The 22734-nt window shown below is 38.0% G+C and overlaps 1 protein-coding gene across 1 annotated transcript; it reads right to left on the bottom strand.

Annotated features, from left to right (window-relative positions):
• Positions 1 to 3255: 3255 nt before the first annotated feature.
• Positions 3256 to 17889, bottom strand: RGCC (regulator of cell cycle). Its single transcript, XM_044071700.1, has 5 exons — positions 17637 to 17889; positions 15677 to 15847; positions 7686 to 7793; positions 6816 to 6878; positions 3256 to 3402 (listed from the first exon to the last, which is right to left on the bottom strand). The coding sequence occupies exons 1-5, from the start codon at positions 17677 to 17679 to the stop codon at positions 3395 to 3397; spliced, it is 393 nt and encodes a 130-aa protein (XP_043927635.1). The 5' UTR covers positions 17680 to 17889; the 3' UTR covers positions 3256 to 3394.
• Between the last annotated feature and the right edge of the window lie 4845 nt (positions 17890 to 22734).

The raw sequence follows: 22734 nt of genomic DNA, 5'->3' as shown, positions 1-22734 counted from the left end.
GCATTTGCAGCAAATTTGGCTATTTTATTGTAACATGCAACATGTTTAGTTTTAAGGGTGGTATTGAGATTTGTAAAGATGGAGATGCATACAGAAGGGATAAAAGCAGGAATGTGGCGGCTTTGAATTTTCCTGTAGATTCTGTGAGGAAAACATTTTGCTCTTTAAAGTGATCCTAGTTTCCAGTGCGTCTTTTTGATGGCATGGAGCAGATGTTGGTGGTATTTATGTTTATCATCAAGTAATACTCCAAGTAGCTTTGTTTGTGGTAAGCAATCAGTTTTTGTGTTGTCAGATGACAGAATGTGAAATTTGTGTTTTTATTCCATGAGACTTTTCGAGGTATTGAGCGTGAGTTTTGTCTTCTTGGGGTTGATGAGGAGGTTTGCATTTGTGAGTCAGGATTCTGTGGATAAGAAAGCCTGCTGAGTAATATCTTGCTGAATATGCAGTGGTTGTGCAGAGAAGATGAGTCTTGCATCCTCTGCACATTGAATGAGAGTTGTTTGTTGAGAATAGATATGTAGTCTGTTGATAAATATGTTAAAAAGGAGATGCTCAAGTACTGAAACTTGGGGATACCCAACGTGGGGATACCCAACAGCAACTGGAAAGAAAACTGAGAGGTCTTACTTCCACTTGACTGCTTATATATTTGACAAATAACTGTGGAACCAGGTTAGAGCTGATTTGTTTAAGCCAAAAGATGCTAATCCATAAAATAATTAGCGATACAGTACTGTGCCAAAGGTTTTTGACAAGTAAAGAAAAATTGATGAAAATAAACACACACACACACACACACACACTTACATTGCCAACAAAGGAAGGCAAGTGGCACTTCTAAATATAACCAGAAACTAGGCCAAAACTTTAGCATGCCATGTTTACTGATTGGATTGGACTCCATAGGCATGGCCTGTTTTCAGGGCAGACCCTAGGAGGCATTAATACTGGCTAGAGGTAATTTGATCACAGTACTGGGAAAGTCTTCCATGCATGTTCAAGTAACTGCCACCACATTAGGCCTATAGGACCTTGGTTTAACATTCCATTAAACTACACTTCAGTACTGCAGCACCCCATTATACTGCATAACAGTGTGATATGGGAACATGAATCCAAGCACCTGGATATTAAGATTGTGATACGGTCACTTAGTCACAGCACATTTTGCTGAAATCTGTTGAAAAAGGTTGGACATATTGGATGTTTAAGAAACCCTTTCTCCAAGATAAGGTGATCAGAGTTAAATATCTTAACAAGAGGGTGCAGGTGGTCACCGGCAGCATGGGAGTATAACCTGAAGCTCCACCCCAAAAAAGTAGTCTTTGTTAGTTATTATGACTTTTGCCAAACCTCTGGTTTAGTATACTTAGCTTGACCTTTGGCTACCAGGTAAGTGTGTCAAAACAAACCCTAAATTAAAAATGTTTATACTGGAAGCCTCTTAATTGGATATCCAATAATATGATATAATAACCACATTTAGCTGAACTCATTGTTGCCTCATTTGAATAATTTCAATTTCTTTTAGATACTTAATGGTGGGAAATTGTATGTCTTTCTTTGAGGCTAACACTATTCCCTCAAAATTAACTTGTACATGCCAGTCTGGTTGCATAAAGGGACAAAAACCTGCTCAGGTGGCCTGAGTTTGACTAGCAGCTCTGATGTCCTGACAGTACTGGGAGGGAGGATGTGTGTGCCTCTCCTGGAGCAAGAAGGGAGGATGGGTGTACCTCTCCTGGGGCGGAGGAGGAAGGATGGGTGTGCCCATACTGTGGTGAGGAGGGTGGATGAGAGCACTAAAATGGGTAGAGCATTCATTAGGCTCTAGTGAAGGCCATGGCACCAAAACCACCTGGCTTTACATTAACAAGTGCAAGACATGTATGTTAAAAAATTACAATTCTGAATGTACAAAAAGTGAAATTTCAAGAATCACACTTGAGATACCAACACTGATTCCAGTTCATATTTTATTTTGTATACAAAAATATATTTCAATGCAAAAATGCATTAATAAAATTACAATCTCAAACTCTATAAAATTAAAAATATATTTCATTAAATGCAAATTAAATTACCTTCAAGCTTAAGGTTTAAAATAAAGCTTCAGCACAACTAAACATACAGTCAATTCATTTCATATCCTTCTTCTGTCTGAAGACCCATATTTTGTAATCACTCATCTTCTCAGACACATGCAAGAGTTTTACCAAATTAAGTATTTCTGAATACATAAAGAAAACTGTGCAATTACATTGAACTTTTAAAAATGACACCATGACCTTATCTGCCACTGTTTACATTTTGAGTGCTACAGTAGCATAACCCCCTTCCCCACAAAAAAATGTAGTCCCCAACAGATCCATCTCTCAGTACTGACATAGCAAAACAGCATGATATGGACATTTCCAAATTCAGAAAAGATACATCAGAAGTAGCCAGAAATATGCATTCACATTTTAGTTTGACCAACACTGGCATACATCTCATACTATGAGCATTAAAAATTATAACAAGAGATCCATAAAAGTGAGAGCTTTAACATATGAATTAGGCCTAAAATATCGTAGTGTGTTGTTAGTGGTAAAGAATTTTTTTAAATAGAGACTTATAGAGACTTAAGAATGCATGTATTCATAAATATCTGTACTTTTAAGAATATAGGGAAAGTTACAAGGGACAATGGTTAATTCTAGATGTTATACCAATTCATCATCTGAGAGGTGCAAACACAAGTACAAAAGCACTTTGATTCATTTACAGGTAAAAAAAGATACAAAGATAAAATGACTACATCAGTACACTGTAAAATATGTAACTAATAATTACAATTTGCTGTTAGGGTCAAGGTCTTCAGGCTTAAATAATTAAATACACCCCGGCAAACAGAAGGTAACAGAAATATTAGAGGTGGTGTACCACAGTCAACACCTTACAGTGTTCGAATTTGTAGTCAGCCGCTTAACACTATTTTATATTCTTCTGATTAATATTTTTATATTAATCACTTGATTAAAAAAATAAAGAGCTGTCCCATGGCTGGAGAAATTTCTGTTCCTGTGATGATGTGGACTTATAATAGGACAGTACAACCTAATAGCAGTCTTTAAAAAGTTAACAAAAAATGTTACATTATATTCCAAAATGAATATATTATTGAAGCACTACTGTATATATGTATACAACATATATATATATATATATATATATATATATATATATATATATATATATATATATATATATATATTCCAACACTTCAGTAAGCCATCACACAGTTAATAAATGTTGCCATTTGATGAGAAGTCCTGATACAGTACTTGTTCTCCTTATGCACATCTCCAAGTTCATTTCAACAGCTTGGTGTCCCTTTTCTTCCTATTTACATGCCTGCAAATAAAAAGAGGTAACATGATCACTTGCTGTCTCGTATTCAAAAGTGTCAACATGTCTATAGTTAGAGTGGAGTTTAAAGTCTAATGACATCGTACTGACAGAGCATATAAACAATCTACTTTCAATTAGCCCTTAATCCCTCCTGTGAAATTAAAGTGTGATCCTACCATTTTATTTTATTGGATACTATACTGAACATTTTTAAACTTTTGGTCTGCCCAAAGAGAAGAAACTGTAGTCACTTTTGTTCCTCCAAAAACAGGACTCCTACAACTAGTGAAAGTATTTTATTTAAGCAATACATATACATTATATAAGATAATTGCAGTTCATGAATCACACCCACTGTAATTCATGTAATGTGGAGTTTTATGAAAAACTATAGACCCAGCTCTTCTATAAAAGTATCAGTAATACATAAATACAATTTCCATCAAATCCCAAATAAATCTTCTAAAAGGAATCAAATAAGAATGACATCCAAGTTATTCTGTCAACAAGTGCCCACACTTTGCCACTACAAAACAAAAATACAGCAGCTATTTATGCATGGTGTTGTTCTCATTGCATATCCGATTGAATTAGAAGTAGTAACTGGTTGACAACTGTAGTTGTGAATGCAACTGTTCAGAAAGTCTCTGTACGAAGTTTTGAAAAACATCTGGAGACTTGCCCAGTATTGTATGAGACTTAACATTATTAACAATGACAATATAAATGAAATAACAGAATCAACTACTGGCAGCTGAAACAACAAAGATACACTTTCTGTGTCTGGAGATGTCTTGTATTTACAGGTTTTAATAGGAGGTTCAACCGATGTCTTCCAAATACAGTCTTCTGAATAAGATTTACTGTTGGGACTGTAACAAGTGCCAAGGTTGTACAAATGAAGGATGTGGAAGGGCAAACATAGCTGGGAAATACAGTAAATGACATGTATCTGTATAAGCCGTTTAGTCATGTGGTTTGGGCTAGATAAATCTGAGTGAAGTGTTACAGCAGTTTTGTCTAGTATAGCTAGCTTTAAGCTTATGTTGGTTGTGAATGTACAAATTTCTGCATTTACTGTTTTCATAGTTGTGCTTGTTGAGGATGGGAGTTAAACATGAGCTCAAGGTCTTACTACTAAGTGGAACAAAACCATACAATGTGAATTATGAATACAAAATATTGTTTTCTTCTTCCTGCCTGTACAAAAGTTGATGAGGTCACATAATTAAGTTTCTGATTGGTATATGAAGCAGGGTTTGGAGGTCTTCCCACAAAACAAAGGAAATAGTTTTTTTTTTTTTTACAGTCTTGTGACAAGCTGAACTAAGTGGGATATGTGCTACATAGGATGTCATTGAACTAATGCACTAATACATTAAGAATACTCTGGTTTCAAAAGCAGATCTTAAGTAATAAAACATTTCCCTTAAATGTTTTAACCTGCCCCAAAAATGTGCAACCTCAGGGCTGGATGCAGAATGTACTCAGGAGACCCCCCCCCCCCCTGCACAGAATGTAGGGGCCTGTCTCCTATCACCTACGTCTTGTGATTTAACTTTACTTGTATTTTAGTTTGTGGAGGTAGTTCACAGGTTCATAGGTAGGTACTAGGCTATCGGCCCTAGGGCCCATACAAGCCTAGCAAAAAATGTACCCTGGCTTTCGCCACCCAAGAAAATGTTTTTCCTGTGCCCCTGTCGAGCAGAGCCACAGAAGTGATCCCCGGGGTGAATTTCCCATTTCCCATCCAATCATCATGATTTTTCTTGGAGAGTGCTAATGAGGAGCTCTATTTGACATAGATAGGTAGTCTGTTCCAGAGTATGGGAAGTCTGTGGGACAACCCATCACTTAAGTCAGTTATACACATTATAATACATGCATTCTTTGAGGTAGCTTGCAGAACCAAAATATTTTTAAAAAAACTCCTTGCAAGACTTTAGCAATACAGTTTTTGCCCCCAATAATTTTAACTGTGGCTTAAATAGATGATTCCAATGGGTGATCACCGCATTTATATATTGCCCTTGAAGATGGCTCCAGTAGGCGGTCTTTCGCCTATTATCATAAACCAAACTGGAAACAGTAAGTAATGTAGTCCTGAAACTACAAATGTACTGAAACACATGCTGGGAAAGAGACATTACACCACATTTACTAACCTACTCAAGTAACGAACATTTTTGCTGAATAGAAAGGTTCAGTGTGGCCCTGATATCAAGTAATTCTTTGGCTGAGAGGGGTTCAAAGAGCAATGAAATTACCACAGCTTTTTAAGACAGAGGAATTATACTGGAGTATAAAAGGAGACTGAAGTTAGAAGAAATGGACTTACCAATAAAGGGAGATACCATGTTGTGGGAAAAAGGAAGATGGCATCTTGTGTGAAAGAGGGTATAGTGGGTTAGTTGTAAGCAGAGTCTGTTTTTAAATTTTGATTTCATTACTTGTAATCCTGCAGAATAATAACTGCGGTTTTAAGTGATGAGCTGACAAGTGCAGCAGCTAGGAGCGCGAAGGACATGGCCAGGTGAGATGTCGGACTGTCAGAGTCAATGAACAGAAAGCAGGTAAAACACTGACTAGTTTTTTAGCAACAGGGCTGAACCTGTTCGACTATTCTTAATGAGCAGCGCCCAGTGGTATTTTTTTGCATTCTTCCAGGAAAAAAAGTTTGGGGTTGCAAACTCATGTTGCTGGAGCCAGAAGGTTGCTACTTCTGGCTACTTTTACCAGTACTTAGCAGGTAATTTAAAAGTAGTGGGAAGCAATTTCTGTCTATTTCCTCCATATTTTATTCCTTTCTCTTTAGAAAGTTAGTGGATAGTTACACCTATTTGTCTTCTTATGGTTGGGGAAAAATTTAATTCTGAAAGCTAGAAAGAATACCGCAGAAGTCCAGAGAAGAGTCACCACAAGCACAAAAAACAGGGCGTGGTCATTACTGGCTAAGATGTGACAAGGAGTGGTACTTTGGAGGATGGGTCTGTGATGGGTCACCTGTGATGAGTCTGAGAGTTGTTGAAAAACAGTGACAGCTGAGAGGACAGTGATCAAAGAAAACATGTTTGGAGATACACCTACACTGACCTGGAGTGTTTGTTATAATCCAAACACTGTGAAGTTACACAAATGAGAGAACAGGACAGCTGCAGAAGTCAAGATAAGAAAGTAAATGATCCAGAACTGTGTCATTAAAACCCAAACAAATCATTCCAAGCAAAGGATCTTTGTTTGTATATGTGTGTTGGGGGGGGATTAAGAGATGGAGGTTGTGGAGTAATGTATTATGTGTGCATTCCAAAATATGTCCTAGGGAGGTGGGATGAAAACTAACTTATACTGTTTCGTGCATTATTTGCATTACCTGTTCCTTTTATTTCTATTATTAAAACAGAATAAATTGCACTTACTTGCTAATGTTCTGTCAAGATCTGCTATGAAGTCTTCCAATTCCTTTGTGTCTCCAAGCTTTGCTGTAAACAAGACAAACTAACCATCATTTACATGCTTTTAGTATCAGTTAAAATACAGCCAACAGCACATTTGTCTTTTATCTAGAATAAATGACCATATTCTTAATTCAACATTCAGTAACCAAATAATCTTGGACACAGATTCCACTTTTCTGTATAATGCTGCAGATCTCTTTAGTTACAGGCATATAAAGGGAGTCTATATTAGTTCACTAAAGTCTAACTTCAGTGAACACCTATTCAGCGACCACACTCCAATGAAAAGCATTTCAGTGATTTGCTGAATCTACCACGGGCATGTAAATACTTGCCCTGCAGCACAACGAACCGACACACAACTAATTTGAACCCACCCACGTGGGAGGCGTCTCCCTCAACACCCTCCCAACTATATATACCAACTCCAAGATCACACTACATCACAGAAAAGGGCAAAGTTGAGTTGTTGGCCAGCTACTTCTTTGCCCTTGGTAAATTCAGTGAATTGCTGACGCAATTTTCGTTGAAGTGCAGTCGCTGAATAGGTGTTCGCTGAAGTTAGACTTCGGCAAACTAATATAGACCCATATAAAGGTGCAGGTCCCTGAAGCAGTATTCTGTAACTGCACATGGACTCTCCTAGTCAGAGAGAGAGAGTTCAAAAAATAAAAATAAATTAATGCAATCAAATAAATGGTAAAAAAATGTGATAACATAAACTGTAGAAGAATGCATAAATGGCAAGGAGAAATAATGGCTGGCAGGCAATCAACATTAAACAAAATATCAACGTGATCATGGTCAAATTAACATATGAATAAACAATACCTCTGTGAGGAGTAACAGATGGTGAGGTTGAGAATGGAGAAGCCACTGCTGGAGAATTTAACTTCTCATCACTGAGGCTAAAGCTGTTTCTGTAAAGTGAGTCTGCACCTGTAAAGAACATGAATAGATATCATCATATAATGGCTTTTATACAAAGGCTTGAGCTGTAAAACAGACTAATTAAGAAATACAATAAACCAGTGCTTTAAGCAGGACCCTGAACACGTCTACAGCTAAAAGGGCCACACAATAAATAAGCAGCCTTTATGGACTTATTCTGACTAAAGCAATATCATCAGATTTAAGTATATCAGAATGCATATGAGTAGCCATAAACATGGACGTTTGGCTTATATGAGCATCTCTGTTTCTCCCAATATAATAATCAAAAGGAGGACCACTTTACCCCAAGATACACATTTAATTCTTAGCTGGTAGCTCTTTTAGCAAATCTGCAAAAGAACAAAAGTAAACTTATCAAGTATAAAATAAGACAATAGTCTTTATAACTAATGTACTGGCATTTCTAGGCTTTGGGGATGCAGGTGATATACACATAGAAACTATTTATAGAAGAAATCTATTCTCACATTCTTTTACACATTTTGACAAAACTGGTATAATACCCAATCTGGCTGCACCCCTCAAATTGGCCCACTATAATCGCCCTTCCAAGTGTGGATGGACACCAACAGAAGCCATTTACTAATCAATGCAAAGACAACTTAAAGTAAACAACAGATGTTACAGCCCCATCAAATTGTGTGTAGGGTCTAGGACAGTAAGGCAATGGTCAAAAGGAGGCAGTAAACAGTTATTAGTATTGTATTACACATTTATGCAGTGTACAAACACACACACACACACTCACGTCCAAATGTGTGCACGAATATCCTCAAGTGTTCATGGCTATTCTATACCAGTCCTTTGGAAGTATTTTTTGCACACGCACTGTTTTATACACGATTGAGTCAGATACATTTCTGAAAATACTTCCAAGTGCAATATAGTGAACGGCATAAGAAAAGAAGAAACTGTCAAGGCAGAAGTCTTTAGAGCAGGTTGATGTGTTGGTTACTAGCATCAGATGTGCTCCAGTTTCCTGTCCATCTTGGAGCTATAAAAAAGTTACTTCAAAATAAAGTCTTACATGCAGTGGGTTTTGCAGCTTTAAAGAAAACATCAGTTTCTAAGCAAGATATTTCTCTATCAACAGCACTAAGTTGCGCGGTGAATGTTTACTAGTTTTTCACTTGGCTCCACACTGCTGAGCACTCCTCCCTATTTATGTAAGTCTGCTTCTCCATTTTCATGTTACACACCCAAAAGCATGCTAATTAAAGTAAATAACTTGTAGAAGGTACCTCGGTTTAGCATGTCCTATCCTTCAGCTGCATTCCAATCCTGTGGCCTCTGTTCCTGCACTCCAGATAAACATGCAGGCACTCATATTGCTTCTCGGTTATAATGTAGAAGCATCAAACCACTGAAAGCAGTGTGTGTACTTTTGGGAAGGATAACATTGTATCACACCAAAAACAGCACAGGAATCAGCAGCCTTTCAGTTGTTCAGTTAAAATTTAGAAGATTGCCCCAAAAATGAAGTAATACAGTTACATCAAAACATGTGAAAGTACTAATTACATCAAAGCATGTGAAAGTGCTAAATAATTAAAATACTGGGTATCTGATCAAATCGTTCTGCATTAGAAAACTACACCAGTCATAACACAGATGCTCAGATTGACTTAATAAACAAATATCCAACAAATAAATCCAGTTTTGGATCATATTGTGTTTCAGGAATCTGTGGGGCACTTTGTCCCACACCATAAAGCTACTTTTAAGCCCGCATTCCACACACGTTATATAAATTACATCCACAGGTTACATGGGATGCAGCACCCAAAAATAATTGACATCATAGAAACACACTTATTTCATGTCTAACGAAGCATAGGTGAAACAATTTTGCACCGGGTCTAAATTATAAACACAAAAGCTGTAAACAGTGAATACATCTACATCGGCACATAAAGGTTGATGTACAAAAGGAGCAAAATATGTAATCAACAAAAATGAAAATGCCGAATGTATTTAGTCAACCAACAGCGCCATGCAGGTAAGCTCAGACTAACTAAATAAAATTAAATTAACAAACTTTTGCAGGGGAGCAAGCTCCCTGCACCCCCACACCCTGGTACTTAAATATACCCACTCCCACACTGCACTACAGTGGGAAAAAGGATATATTTCCTCATCCCCACGATCTCCCTTCTGGCCAAGCAAATATGTTTGGCATTTTCATTTTCACAGAGTACATATTTCGCTCTTTATGTACATCAACCGTTATGTGTTGATGTAGATGTATTCGCTATTTTGAGCTTTCATGTTTATAATATAGACCCTTTTGCACCTTTACATGGTGGTCAACCCTCAAACCCCTGCAGCCAGAATGCATTTCAGCAGTACACACACAGAACAATTACAGAAACATTTTGACAGGTAATAAAAAAGAAACAAGTAAAGATGATGTCAACTTTCAAAATACCATAAAAACTATGGCTGTAAAATATATTTATTTCAGCACTTCAATAATTATCGCTAGAAAGGGAAAGGATGCCTGCAACAATACACAACAAAAGTGGGACTGTTTTTCAAGCATTTGTTCTCTTTTTAACTCTGAGGGCATTGAACATTGAGTTAAAGTGCTTGCCAGAGTTACTTTGAAGTGTGCACTGAATAAGGAGTGTCTTGAGATACTGAGTAAGCACTCCAGTCCATGGGTTCTCTGTGACAGCACTTTTACACCCAGTCTGAAACTGAAAGCAGTTAGTTAGACATGAGAAAAGTAATGCTTCAAGGGATGACCTGACCCCGCTGCTTCCAATTATGCTTGTTGGGTTTTTTTTATTCTGATACCAATGATTAGAATAAGTCTTTCAGAGATCTCAAATGGTTAAGCAAACTGCATCTGAAAATACAGATCATATACATCCAACAGTATGAATTATGGTTCCTAGTGGGTTGAAACTTTCCTGGAAAATTAAAGCCTTGGGATAGAAAGAGTGTATCTGGAGTCGGTAAATAAAGAATAATGTGGGGTTAGCCATGCATTCTGTTGGTTCAGAATGTAGAAAATTATAAATAGCTCAGTGCCAAGCAGTGATCTAAAAACATACAAAATTATATATGAAAATGCAAACTTAGTGGGATGGGAGTGACTTCCTATACAAAGTCTTATGCACATTCTCATACTTCTCGACCTCTTAGCACAAGAATTCTGGACAAAGGAAAAAATAATTAGGGGACAAAGGGCTCAAAATCAGGGACAGATAGTAGCTACGGCTCATATAAACTTAGAAATTCGTCAGAAAATCTGGTTTTGCATTAGCACGTATTTTATGAAGGAAACAAAGTCTGAAACCCAAATGCCTCTCATTTAATGACTACAATCTTCAAAGATTTGCCAGAGAATCACAAATTTGGTAAAGGATTCCAGACTTTTGCCTCATAGTTTTGGTCTTTCTGCAAAATTCTAAAGAGCTTAATTAGGACTAATAGTCATATCAGTGGAACTTTTCATTTGGACCATGTCACTTTTGCTGTTTTTCTTTTGGTACTGTAGCAAGACATAACAGTAATGAGGATATTGCTGTGGGCATTTACTGTATTATATATTTCCTCATCCCACCCTTTGCTTCAGTGCATATCTATACTTTAGACTAACTGCAACAATAACTTGCATATGTCATCTCGTTCTTAAAGCTATAAAATGGGACAAAAACTCTGTACAATATGTTTGTCTCTGTATTGCTCCCATGTGCAATATTTAAGGCCATAGAATGCATAGTGTTGCCTTCACTCTATATTACAGAAAACACTATCCTTGTAGATTCTAAAAGGCAGTTAATATGCAGTTCTACTTGGTCACCAAAATAACCCCAGGCAGAAGGCCTTAATCAGCATGCAGAGAAGTGAACTTTGAGACCATCTCAATCAGAACTGCTGCTTATGCGAAAAAACATTTTTTTTTTTAATTCATGTATATGGAACTGACAAATAAAAACAATGTGAAGTACAAGTACTTAAAAGTAAAAGAGCTAATAGAATGATGAGGCAATGCCAGCCTGCCTCTCTTGGAGGGGGGGGCTGTGTGTGCATGTGTGTTGGATTCCCTGGTGGACAGCAGCAAACCCTTTGAGGTGCATTGCTCAAGGAAGTGCAGTGCTTTGAGGATTGTGTAAGTTGTCAAAATTCCAGCATCCCTTACAGCAGCTCAACGCACACCCTTCCAGTGAACATCTATGGATAAGAGTGTGGGAACCATACCATGATCCCCTCTGCAGACAGAACCACTCTCCGGGGAACGGAAGAGCTCCTAGGGGGAAATGAATGGATCAACAAGGGGAGAGGAGAGACAATGGTCAGGAGTACCAAAGCCATAAAAAAAGAAAAGAAAATCACAGGCTCTGGACATGAACCCACTGACTTACACATGCAGAAATGTCTGTTTCAGGAAAACTGAAAATTCGAGTCCACATACTTTGTGTTAACAATGTCCTTCATTACTTAATACTTCTGTTCTTTTCTCTAAGGAATCAACTGCAGGTACCCCTCTCCCAAAGAAAAGCCAGATAGGTGTGTGTGTGTGTGTGTGTGTGTGTGTGTGTGTGTGTGTGTGTGTGTGTGTGTGTGTGTGTGTGTGTGTGTGTGTGTGTATGTATAATATATATATATATATATATATATATATATATACACATACATACATACACACATATATACATATACATACATACATACACACATATAGATATAGATAAACATATATTAATGTTGTTGTCTATACTGTGGTAAAACTATTGATTTATGGCCAAGGCTCCGACATGGCATTTTGCTGAGCCTCCCACTTTACAAATTCAATTCCTGTCTACCTGACAGTTTGAACAAATCTCTTGCAAACTATTAAAGTTATTTCTGCACAATAAATTATTCACTGGACAATAAGAACAGTCTAAAGTGAAAGTGTGTAAATATTTGCCATGTGACATCCAGCAATTACAGTAAGCCTGCTGCAAGTGTCCAAGATTTGCAGAGATCCTTTCTAGGAGATGTAGTCCAGTACCGTGTTATTTTACTCAAACACGACTGTGTCTCTCTGTGTACACTGTGCAGTTGTCACAACATTGAGTTTAAGAGGATGTGTAGAAGAGCAAAGATGGCGGTGGGTCTATTATAAAGTTTTTATTGAGGTAAGGACCCAGGTTAGCCCAGCAGCAAATTTTGGACCAGATAATGGCAGAATGCCTAAAAATGTTCATATATTTTAAATATCGTTATTTGGACCAGCCATTTAGTTTACCTGCTGTTATTAGACAAGGCTGAAAATAATAAGCATTTCCTATAAACTTACTTGTTCAATTTTATTTACTTTGATTATGTGCTTCTACAAGGAAATGATATGCTGTACTGTTATTGCACAGCTACCTTTTTGCATTAGTACAGCTGTGTGCTCTGAATAGCATTGCTGACAGACTGTAGCTGGGAAGATCTCTCTGTTTCTGGCAGGGAGCCTACTAGAGCTATGTAAGGACGCAATAGCAAAGGGAGGGAGGGAGGGATATTAATAGCTGCCTGAATGAGCATCAATCAGGAAAGGTTTGTACACACCATTCATGGGGGGGGGGTGGAAAAAGGAAAACATAGCACATCCTAAAGTTGGTTTAGTTCTGATGATTAGCAAGAAAGACTATTGCTTTATTATGTCTCACATTACTTTATCTTTATTTTATTCTTTATTTTATTTTACATTTGTTTACCAGGAAAGTCCAACTGGAACAAGGTCCATTTACAGTGGAGGCCCTGGGAGAAAAGCTCCATAACATAACAGTACAAATACAACAAATGACAAACAAATTTCTGTACAGAGGCATATATACAATAAGAGCCCCATGTCTTTATATGACAACACATAATTCATGAATGAACAGAAACTTTCTATACAGTGGCATATATACAATCAAGGAGATTTTTCGTACCTTAGTTTGATTTGAGTAAGCTTGGTATATAGATAGCAAAAGTCTGAATTCCCTAGTACTTTTAAGGTAGTAACACAGAGTGCATGGCATGTTCTATATGTTAGTTGTTGTTCTGTTGCAATGACATGGATGTTATACAGTATAATCAAGTCTTGTGGTTTTTATTCCAAGGTAAAATTGTCCCAGAATTGTTAGTTGATTAGTTTCACTGTGACTTTGTGGGCTTTGCTTTGTGTTCTGTTACTTTTTAAACAATACAACTTTAATGGCTTTTCAATTCTTCCCAGTAAGAATAAGAGAGAGGATATAAAGATGCTGATTCAGTCAGTGTCACTCATTATACTGTATTATTGGCCTTTGCTGTCAATTACAGCTATGTTTTTGTTACCATCTCTGCAGCTGCTTATTTCTGTTAACTGTCGGGGAGTACATCATATATGGATCAAAAGGCTGTAAAGAACGTTAAAATGTGCCACAGAACATCTAAACGTTGTACCACAAAGCATCTAAAAATCCCATGCTACCAATCCCCTGTCAGCATTTAATTATTCCCTCCAAATCACCCAAATCCTCATTTGTCTTTCTTCTTTTCAAAGTTAAGGGTTGCCACAGCAGATCACAGGTCCGCAGATTGATTGGCAGTGGTGTTTTTACAGTGTCGAGTTGCCAGCCCAGCACCCAGCCTTCACAGAAGGCACACACATACACACAAACGCACCTACCACCATGACTTTAAAACTCACTTGACCGCAAGGAGGACATGCAGACTCCAAACAGAAGGAGCTCCAGCTGAGAATCAAACTGGAGAACCTCTTGCTGTGAGGCGACAACTCTAACCTCTGCATCACCCAAATCCCTATTGGTGAAGTTAGATAAAATAAACTGCTTAATTTACATGTATAAGTGTGTATAACTCCCTTAAGCTACATTGATTATTCCTTAATTTTGTGCTTCATGGAAAATCCACCCCCCCCCCAAAAAAAAAACAAATTACTTAGGAACGTCCTAGGTCTCCTATTCTAAGCTGTCTGCCACCAAAGCCAATACTGCTCACATCCACATTACCAAAGCTCAGCTAATTGGTTTAGTGAACTTCAGGATTATACCAGGTACTTAAGAATTATACCGTGTATTTCAGGATTATACCATGTACTTAACAATAGTAAAAATAAAATATACATGCAAAGTTTCAGCCCTTATAAAAGCCAAAACAAACAGAGTCCAGTTACCTTTATTATGATTTGCTGTATGGTTTGCTAACTTGAAGAAAAATGCCCATTACAGAATGGCAAGATTATCTATCAAAGAAACTGGTTGCAGCCGATCGTATTCCACACTGTTCTCTCTTGTCTCTTTCCCTCACTCTCTCCTGCTGGGATCTAGACTGCAAAATCTTTTCCCATTTCCCACCTCACCAGAGCAGTTTGAGCAAACATGGACATGAAAAGCAATGGCCATCTATGACAGATGCTGTTGGGAATTATATAAAGATATTTTAATCAACACGCAGGTATTCATAACAAATGTTTAACTCAGCAGAATACATTGAGTCACTTATGAAGGACTGCAGGTTAACATGAGTAATTAAAAATGCAAAATGTGTACTAGATACTTTCACTTCTCATCAAGCATACACAAATACACACACATACACACTGCTTTGGACTTTTTCCAAAAGCTGTAGGTTTCTTATGCTCACATCAACAGCAGTCCAGGAAACAAATAAAGGGCAGCTGCTCTAGCAAGAAACAGAGCAACCCCCTCCCCTAGCCTAAAATCAGAAATTATTTTATATCTTAATATGGTTCTTTTTGAAAAATAGTCCCCTAAGTAAACATGTTCAACCAACTGTGCTTACACCCCAAATCCAGCCTGAGAACATCCCAGCAGAGGAGGATTTGAACTGCAGCCAGTTAACCAGTTTTAGTGAGAAGGACAAGAAGTACTCACTGTCAGAATCGCTCAGCCCGCTGTCACTGACGCTGGCACTGCTCCGTCTCTTCATGCTTTTCAAATGCTCATCATATCTGAAATTCCTTTTGTGGATGGGGGACGAGAAGTCTTCAATCACTGCATTAAACTCGCACAGGACATCACTTAGTGCATCATCCACAAAAAAAGCTGCAAAACAAGGACATTTACATTAACATGGATTTATTCTGCTGGAATCATTGAAAAAGAAAACGTTTAGCAGGAGGAACTGTGCAATTTTGTATGGTCTGACATGCAATTGTAAGAGCATTCAATGGGAAATTAAGTCAATTAGACAGAGATCCAAATAGTTCATGCCAACTTCAGCCTATGTTTACCACTGGTTCAAAGCCTCCCTTTGACAGACTGGGAATTATCAGATCTAAACCTTCTTACATCTGATGAATGCTTATCACTGATCCTCACTGCTGTATATTCTCATATACCACAATGCTATCCTCAATCCAAAATTACCATCTCACCTGTTGCAGTTACCTACACAGAACTTCCATATGGCTTCACCTGTGAGACAGGAACACCTACCAGTTTGCATCTCCATTAAATCTCTATTAGGTAAATTGTAAACAATTCCTTTATCAGTGCTATACCAATAAAACATCATAATTAAAACATGACCTAACAAAGTGCATCACATAACAAAACAAAAAGATTAATCATTCGACAAAGGAAATACAGACAGTAATGGATCCATCTTAGCAGAACTGCAGCTGTCTGACTTTCAACTCCAGCTGTTTTCCAGTACCTTATCAACTGTACTTCTCAAAGATGTAAACTTAAAAGCTGGGGCAGTGTGTTTCTTCATTTGGAATTTTACCTACAGCAGACACATATATAATTTCATAAAGACATCAATACTCTGAAGTAATTGCTGCCATTTAAATTATAATGTAACTGGATATTGCCAGGGAACCCATTCTCATAAGTAATAGAGATGAACGCAAGTTAGTAATGACCCCAGCAACATTCACTCTTAAAAAGAAACAGAGACTTCAAAACTACATCCAAGTAAATAAGGAAACAGAATTGGCAGCGCGCACAATTTTGCCAACAGTACCCCCCACACACACACATTATCATAAGAAATCTGGACAAAGCCTAAAATAATGTGGGGACAAATGCCCAAAAAATAGGGGCAAATTTATTTTAACTGCTGATCTCAAGAACTTTGAAAGTTGCTAGAATAACAGGCTGTGTCAGCGTGCATATGAAGTCTTAGACTTAAATGTATGTCATTATATTGTGAGTTCAATCCTCTGTGATTTGCCAGAAAACCACACATTTTATGATAAACAGACCAAAATATGAGGCAAAAATGTGGACATTCTTCAAAAATCTGGACAGCTGAGAAGTGTTACCCCCCCCCCCACACACACACACACACACACACACAGCTTCCCACCTTTGCCATTCCTCGGGAACTTATAAACGTGAACCTTAATTTTGCTGGATTCACAAATAAAAGTAGAATCCCTTTCAGCACACTCAGACTGGTTATAAAGCAGATGCACCCCTACAACCTCAGCCGACAACTAAGGAACGTTAAAAGCCGCTAGTATTGTCCCCCCCAACACACTCACACACGGTTATGAATGCGCACAAAGCACTGGGCAGCAGATACATGGGGAGTTTCAAGGTTAACAAAATGTTAAGTTATGCGGGTGACGAAGGATAAAAATTAAATCAAAGATGTGCTTCGTGTACATTACTCATATAATTCACAATTTTTGCCCGTAACTTCGAGAAAAGTTTAACTGCAACATGCAAGTTATCAGCAGGATGGACATTCATAATTGTACAAACACACTCAGCTAGATGCTTCATACAGCGTTGAGACAGATGGATAACTGTGTGTGTGTATTGCAAACCGTCAGAAGGATCAGCAAACATTATTGTCATATTAAAGATACCCAGTACTTACGTTTTGTGTTGCACTTAGAGTGAGCTTTAACTTTGGGCGACATTCTATTCCAGTTCCAATATTTTTTAAGTCCAGTTAATAATCAAAATATAGTGCCAGCACGTTAAAAGTACGACGTGGTGAGGATAACCAAGGCAAAACACTTTCAAAGCACGTCTTTACCAATACTTCCGAAGCACTTTCCCAACCAAGCAAATCAATCAACTCAGACAGAAGTTCGCTCTTTCCTGAAGTGCAGGTTGCAGCCCAGCATCCTTCTTGTACTCCTGGAAACTAGCTCAAGTAGGACTGCCTTTCTACGTCACCAAGGAAAGGGGGTGGGCTCGAGGTGATGTGACGTCATACACCCCTCCAAAGCAATGCTGTACAAGGCTTTGTATGGAAGGCACTTTTAAGAGCAATGATATTCAGAAATAAAAGGCTACTAGTCTGCAACTAGATGCGCTTTTTATTGCATCCCTCACTGTATTTTGTAATGGTTCTGTAAGTCTCGTTCGGAGTTAAAAGGCCTTCAGACATTTTTCGAAAAAATGTAAATTACGTAATGACTGTAGACCGAGAATATTTAAAATAAAAACAATTCGTTTTGAAACAACGAAGGTGGGGCGCAGTAAGCTCCCCATCCGGCTATCCTCTTTCTTGGCTGCAAAACTAAGGCTGACAAAAGTGCTATAAATCATTGTGCCGTCATGCACTGGTGATTCATTTCAATTCTACGTGTGTATTCATTGTGCTACTGTTAATAAAGTGATTTCTACCCGATTTTGTTAGTAACGATTTCCAGTATGTCCTGTGCACTGTATAAATACTTCGCTGTATAAGGATTGTGGTTGAATAATAGATGTAAGGGAATGATGAAAGAACCATTTATTACCAAACAGTAAATACCCGGGTCGTGTCTGGAAATAGTCTGAGAACCAGTTCACTGACCCCAATAACAAATAGTTAATAAATAGGAAGGCAAACATCATGACGACAGTACTTAGTGCTCTAGGATTACATGTGTTCACAAAATAAATGCCATGTTGACATTAACCTCACCAGTCTGCCTGGGGAAAGTTAGGGGTTCAGTTGCTTCCTTAGAGTATATTTGGCAAACGGTTCCCAGGGGATGTGTGGCTATACCACTCAGTCCAGATTTTTGCATCATATTTTGCTCTCTTCCTCATAAAATCGGTGGTTTTAGGACAAATATGAGGACTGAAGTCACTAAATAATGACAGACATTTGAGTTTATATCATTCAAAAAGGCATAATAATACAACACCTTTTATGCAAGCAACTTTCTAAGTTTATAAGTGCGATATTTAAAATTTGTCCCTCTTTTTTTGGCTCTTTGTCTCCCCTTCCCCCATTGTTTTTGACATTGCCCGGATTTCTTGTGCTAAAAGGTTGAACGGTATGCTTAGAGTGATGAGCAGGACTGCTGTCCTCTGTTTTTATGACGTTTTGTTGCAGCCCTTCACCACTTGAACATGTCAGCAGTTTCAGCCCGGAGTGAGTTGGGAAGGCGTTCCAATGCCAACTTTCAGACTTCATATCCATCAGAAAATGCATGATAAAAACCTTTTATTCTAGCCATTTTCTAAGTTTATAAGAGTAATATTTTAAACGTGTCCCTATTTGGGGGCCATGGTATACCCATTATTTTTGGCTTTGCCCAGATTTCTTGTGGTAACATTTTGAGATGTATGCTCTAAACTGCTCAGATTTTTGTAGAAAGTACAGATTTTTGCCTCAAACGTCTGGTTAGCTGCCCATAAAATTTGTGTTTTTCTGGCAATTCTATGTCGTCTGAATTCATTAAATAATGATAGACATTTTAGTTTCGGACTTCATATCCTTCAGAAATGCATGGTAAAACAAAACCTTTTTATTCTAGCAAATAAGTATATGAGTAGTGTTTAAAATGTGTTCCTATTTTAGAGCTTTTGTCCCGCCATAGCTGGCCTTAGGCATAAAGCCAACTAGGCGACCGCCACTGTAGTAGGGGCACTTTTCCAGTATTTATTTGGTGTAGGTAGACCGGGATGAGAGCACCGGGTGTTGTGGGGGCACCGTGGAGCCCTTTTGCCTAGGGCACCAGCTGACCTAAGGCCACTCCTGTGTCCCACCATAGGTTCATACTAAGCTAACTGCCCTTGTGAGCCATTTTAAGCCTAGCCAGTTATCCCTTGCGAGACTTTAACCCTGCATCTTGTGCTTGCAAGGCAAACACCTTAACCATTACGCCACCCTCCCAACCCCTTTTTTTTTGGATTTGTCCACATTTCTTGTGCTAAGAGGTATGATTGGGGGAGGGGGCAAAACCTTCAAAAATAGGAATAGATTACACATTTTAAATATCGCTCTTATAAACTTAGAACGTTGCTAGACTAACGTGATTTGTGTTAGCATGCATTTTCTGAAGGAGATGAATTCTGAAACTCAAATGTATGTACTTATTTAGTGACTTCAGTCTTCAGTGATTTGTCAGAAAAAGCACGCATTTTATTTGGCACGGACAACAATATGACGTAAATAAAATCTGGATATTTTGCGAAAACCTGGACAGTTTAGTGGTATGGCTACCAGTTAGTGATCACTGTAATAATATAAAAAGTTAATGTTTTCTAATAGTTTAGTTAATGTTTTTTAACAACACATCGAAAAGAAAACAGAAATTCTCTCTCAGCGCAGCTTTAGATTTTGTATTGCACCGCTCAAGCCGCAGTCTACATTAGACCCTAAGTGTACCTCCCTCTCTGGGTTAAATGGTCTCTCCATATATGCTTTCTCCCCACTGCAGGCGTAGAACCTGGGCATGAAGTGCGGTATACCTGTAACTTACGCTGAAGCCCAAGAATGAAAGTAGAACCTGGGCATGAAGTGCGGTAAACCTGTGACTTAACGCTGACTTATGAATGAAAGTGTAAAACAAACTGACATAACACTGGCGATATATATGTGTGTGTGTGTGTGTGTGTATATATAGCACCGGAGTTCTGAATGCTAAAATTTACTGACGTGTCACATACGCAGAGTTCTTTGGAAGACTTTAGTGATGTCATGCATACTAAAAATTTCTCTTGAGGTCACTAGATCGCATGAAAGGCAACTAAATTGTTGATTTCCACCAATATGCGTGTGGGACAGTACTTTTTTTATAAACAGAGTCATTTGTAATCACGTTTCTTTAAAATATTTTTAAAAAGGATTTACTCTTCCCTTTTCAGTAACTACTAACTTGATATTTTATTAGCTTAAACCAGCCGTTATCTCTGTCGGGGGCAAGCCCCCAGCCCCGAACTTATATATACCATGCCCACAGTCGCACAAACGTAAGTGAAATCTCCCACAAGCAAGGAGTCACAACCAGCGCTTACAAACCGCAAAGGGCACAGACTTGCTTGTGGAAATAGTGCTCGGTGGGTTTAACTTCTAGTTGTACTCAGCGAGGTGATTCGTCGTACACGTAGCTCTCAACGGAATGAATCGGGGATAAATCTGAAAAGGATCAAGGACACTTTTAAAGTATTAGGACATTTACATACCTCTCAACTGTTCAAATTTCCGCCGAATGTCCATATTTTGCCTCATATTGGTGTCAAAATATAATCAAATACATCCCTACACAGACCGCGTCTTTTGGTTCATTCATTGTTCTAAAATGAGCAATGAATGAATGACGTTCACTGTCACAATTACTCTTAAGTTCTCTGTCTCTTGTTCTTTTTTATCTCTGTTGAAGTCTTCTAACCATCTAACATATCAGTCCAGTGATTCCTGTTTATGTATTATTACAGTTTTTAAATGGCAGTTCTGCAACACGATGCTAAAGAGTCAGCCTGCCATGCCCAGCATGCACTTACTGGATCAAATACAGAGCAGACTCGTAAGATCCATTGAAAGTAATACCTAATTATACTGCCTTCACTGCCTTAGACATCAGATATAGGCACTTGCAAACAAAAAAGTACAAATGGTTTCAAAAACTGCAGAACAATTTGCTATGGCTGTAGGACTACACTTACTATAGCTTGGTTACCATTAGTGAGTTCCAGTTCTGACAGTACAATTATTTCTTATGTTTTATAGTTCACATCAGGCCGTTATTTGTATCATGTGATAAATTAGACTATGCAGATATATTTGAAGTCTATGAGACAGTAGATGTGGGAGGCAAACCAGGCAAGCTCTTCAGTTATTGACCGGAAATGTCACATACTTGCCTGACTGCATCTAACTTATTCCATTGTATGGTTTGTAGTAGGAGGGCAACTATGTACACTGGAGGAGCAGAGTGGATTCCATATACTTAGGATTGGTGCCATGTGAAAGCAGCACTCTTAATTTCTTATTAAGGTTAGGCGGGGTTCTGTGTACCTTGTGACCCTACCAACCTCCACAGTTATGCTTGTGGCTTGTGTATTGTTGTTATAATGAATGGATATATTCTGTTAGCAGCTACTTTCGATTAAGTGTAAATACATCCCACACAGTGTATATTTATAGTCCAAGAAGAGATGAAGCAGTCAGAAATGAACCTCAAAGAAGCAGATGAAATGGAAGTTTCCATAGCTCTCAACTATTCAGATTTTCGCAGAGAATGTCAAGATTTTCTCAAAATTTTGATCTGTACCTCATACAATTTCTGGTTTTCTGACAAATCACTGGGATGATCTGAGGAATGAAATTAGTAAATAATGTCATACATTTGAGTTTCAGACTTCATATCCTTTAAAAAATGTATGTTAATATAACTCCAGTCATTCTAGCAACTTTCTAAGTTTATAAGAGCAATATTTTATATATGTTCCTCTTTTTGAGCCTTTGTACCCCCATTATGTCTGGCTTTGCACAGATTTTGTGGGCTAAGAGGTTGAGAGGTATATTTAGAGAGAAGTATAAGTAAACCTGCAACCCTTTAGGAGTTGCCACAGATGATTAAGGGTATGAGCTGATAACAAGCTACTTCCTGTGGTACAGAGTTTGATTCCCTAAGCCTTCATTTACCTATGGCATGACCTTGAGCAAGTTACTTAACCAGGGAGTGCTGTTAAGAATTTGTGCTAGTCTCCCTATAAACAATGGGCAACCTTGGAGTTGTTGAACTCAA

This window comes from Protopterus annectens, chromosome 5.part0 (assembly GCF_019279795.1).
Source record: "Protopterus annectens isolate FY-2018-M chromosome 5.part0, PAN1.0, whole genome shotgun sequence".
Lineage (NCBI taxonomy): Eukaryota > Metazoa > Chordata > Ceratodontiformes > Protopteridae > Protopterus > Protopterus annectens.
This window is presented reverse-complemented; position numbering and strand designations above follow the sequence as displayed.

What these genes read in the sequence shown, in the direction of transcription:
- RGCC (XM_044071700.1), bottom strand. Translation starts at nt 17,679, where the DNA reads ATGTCGCCCAAAGTTAAAGCTCACTCTAAGTGCAACACAAAAC. An exon ending in CTCTAAGTGCAACACAAAAC is followed by an intron (nt 15,848 to 17,636) that starts GTAAGTACTGGG and finishes CTTGTTTTGCAG; the next exon opens with CTTTTTTTGTGGATGATGCA. An exon ending in CGGGCTGAGCGATTCTGACA is followed by an intron (nt 7,794 to 15,676) that starts GTGAGTACTTCT and finishes TGTTCTTTACAG; the next exon opens with GTGCAGACTCACTTTACAGA.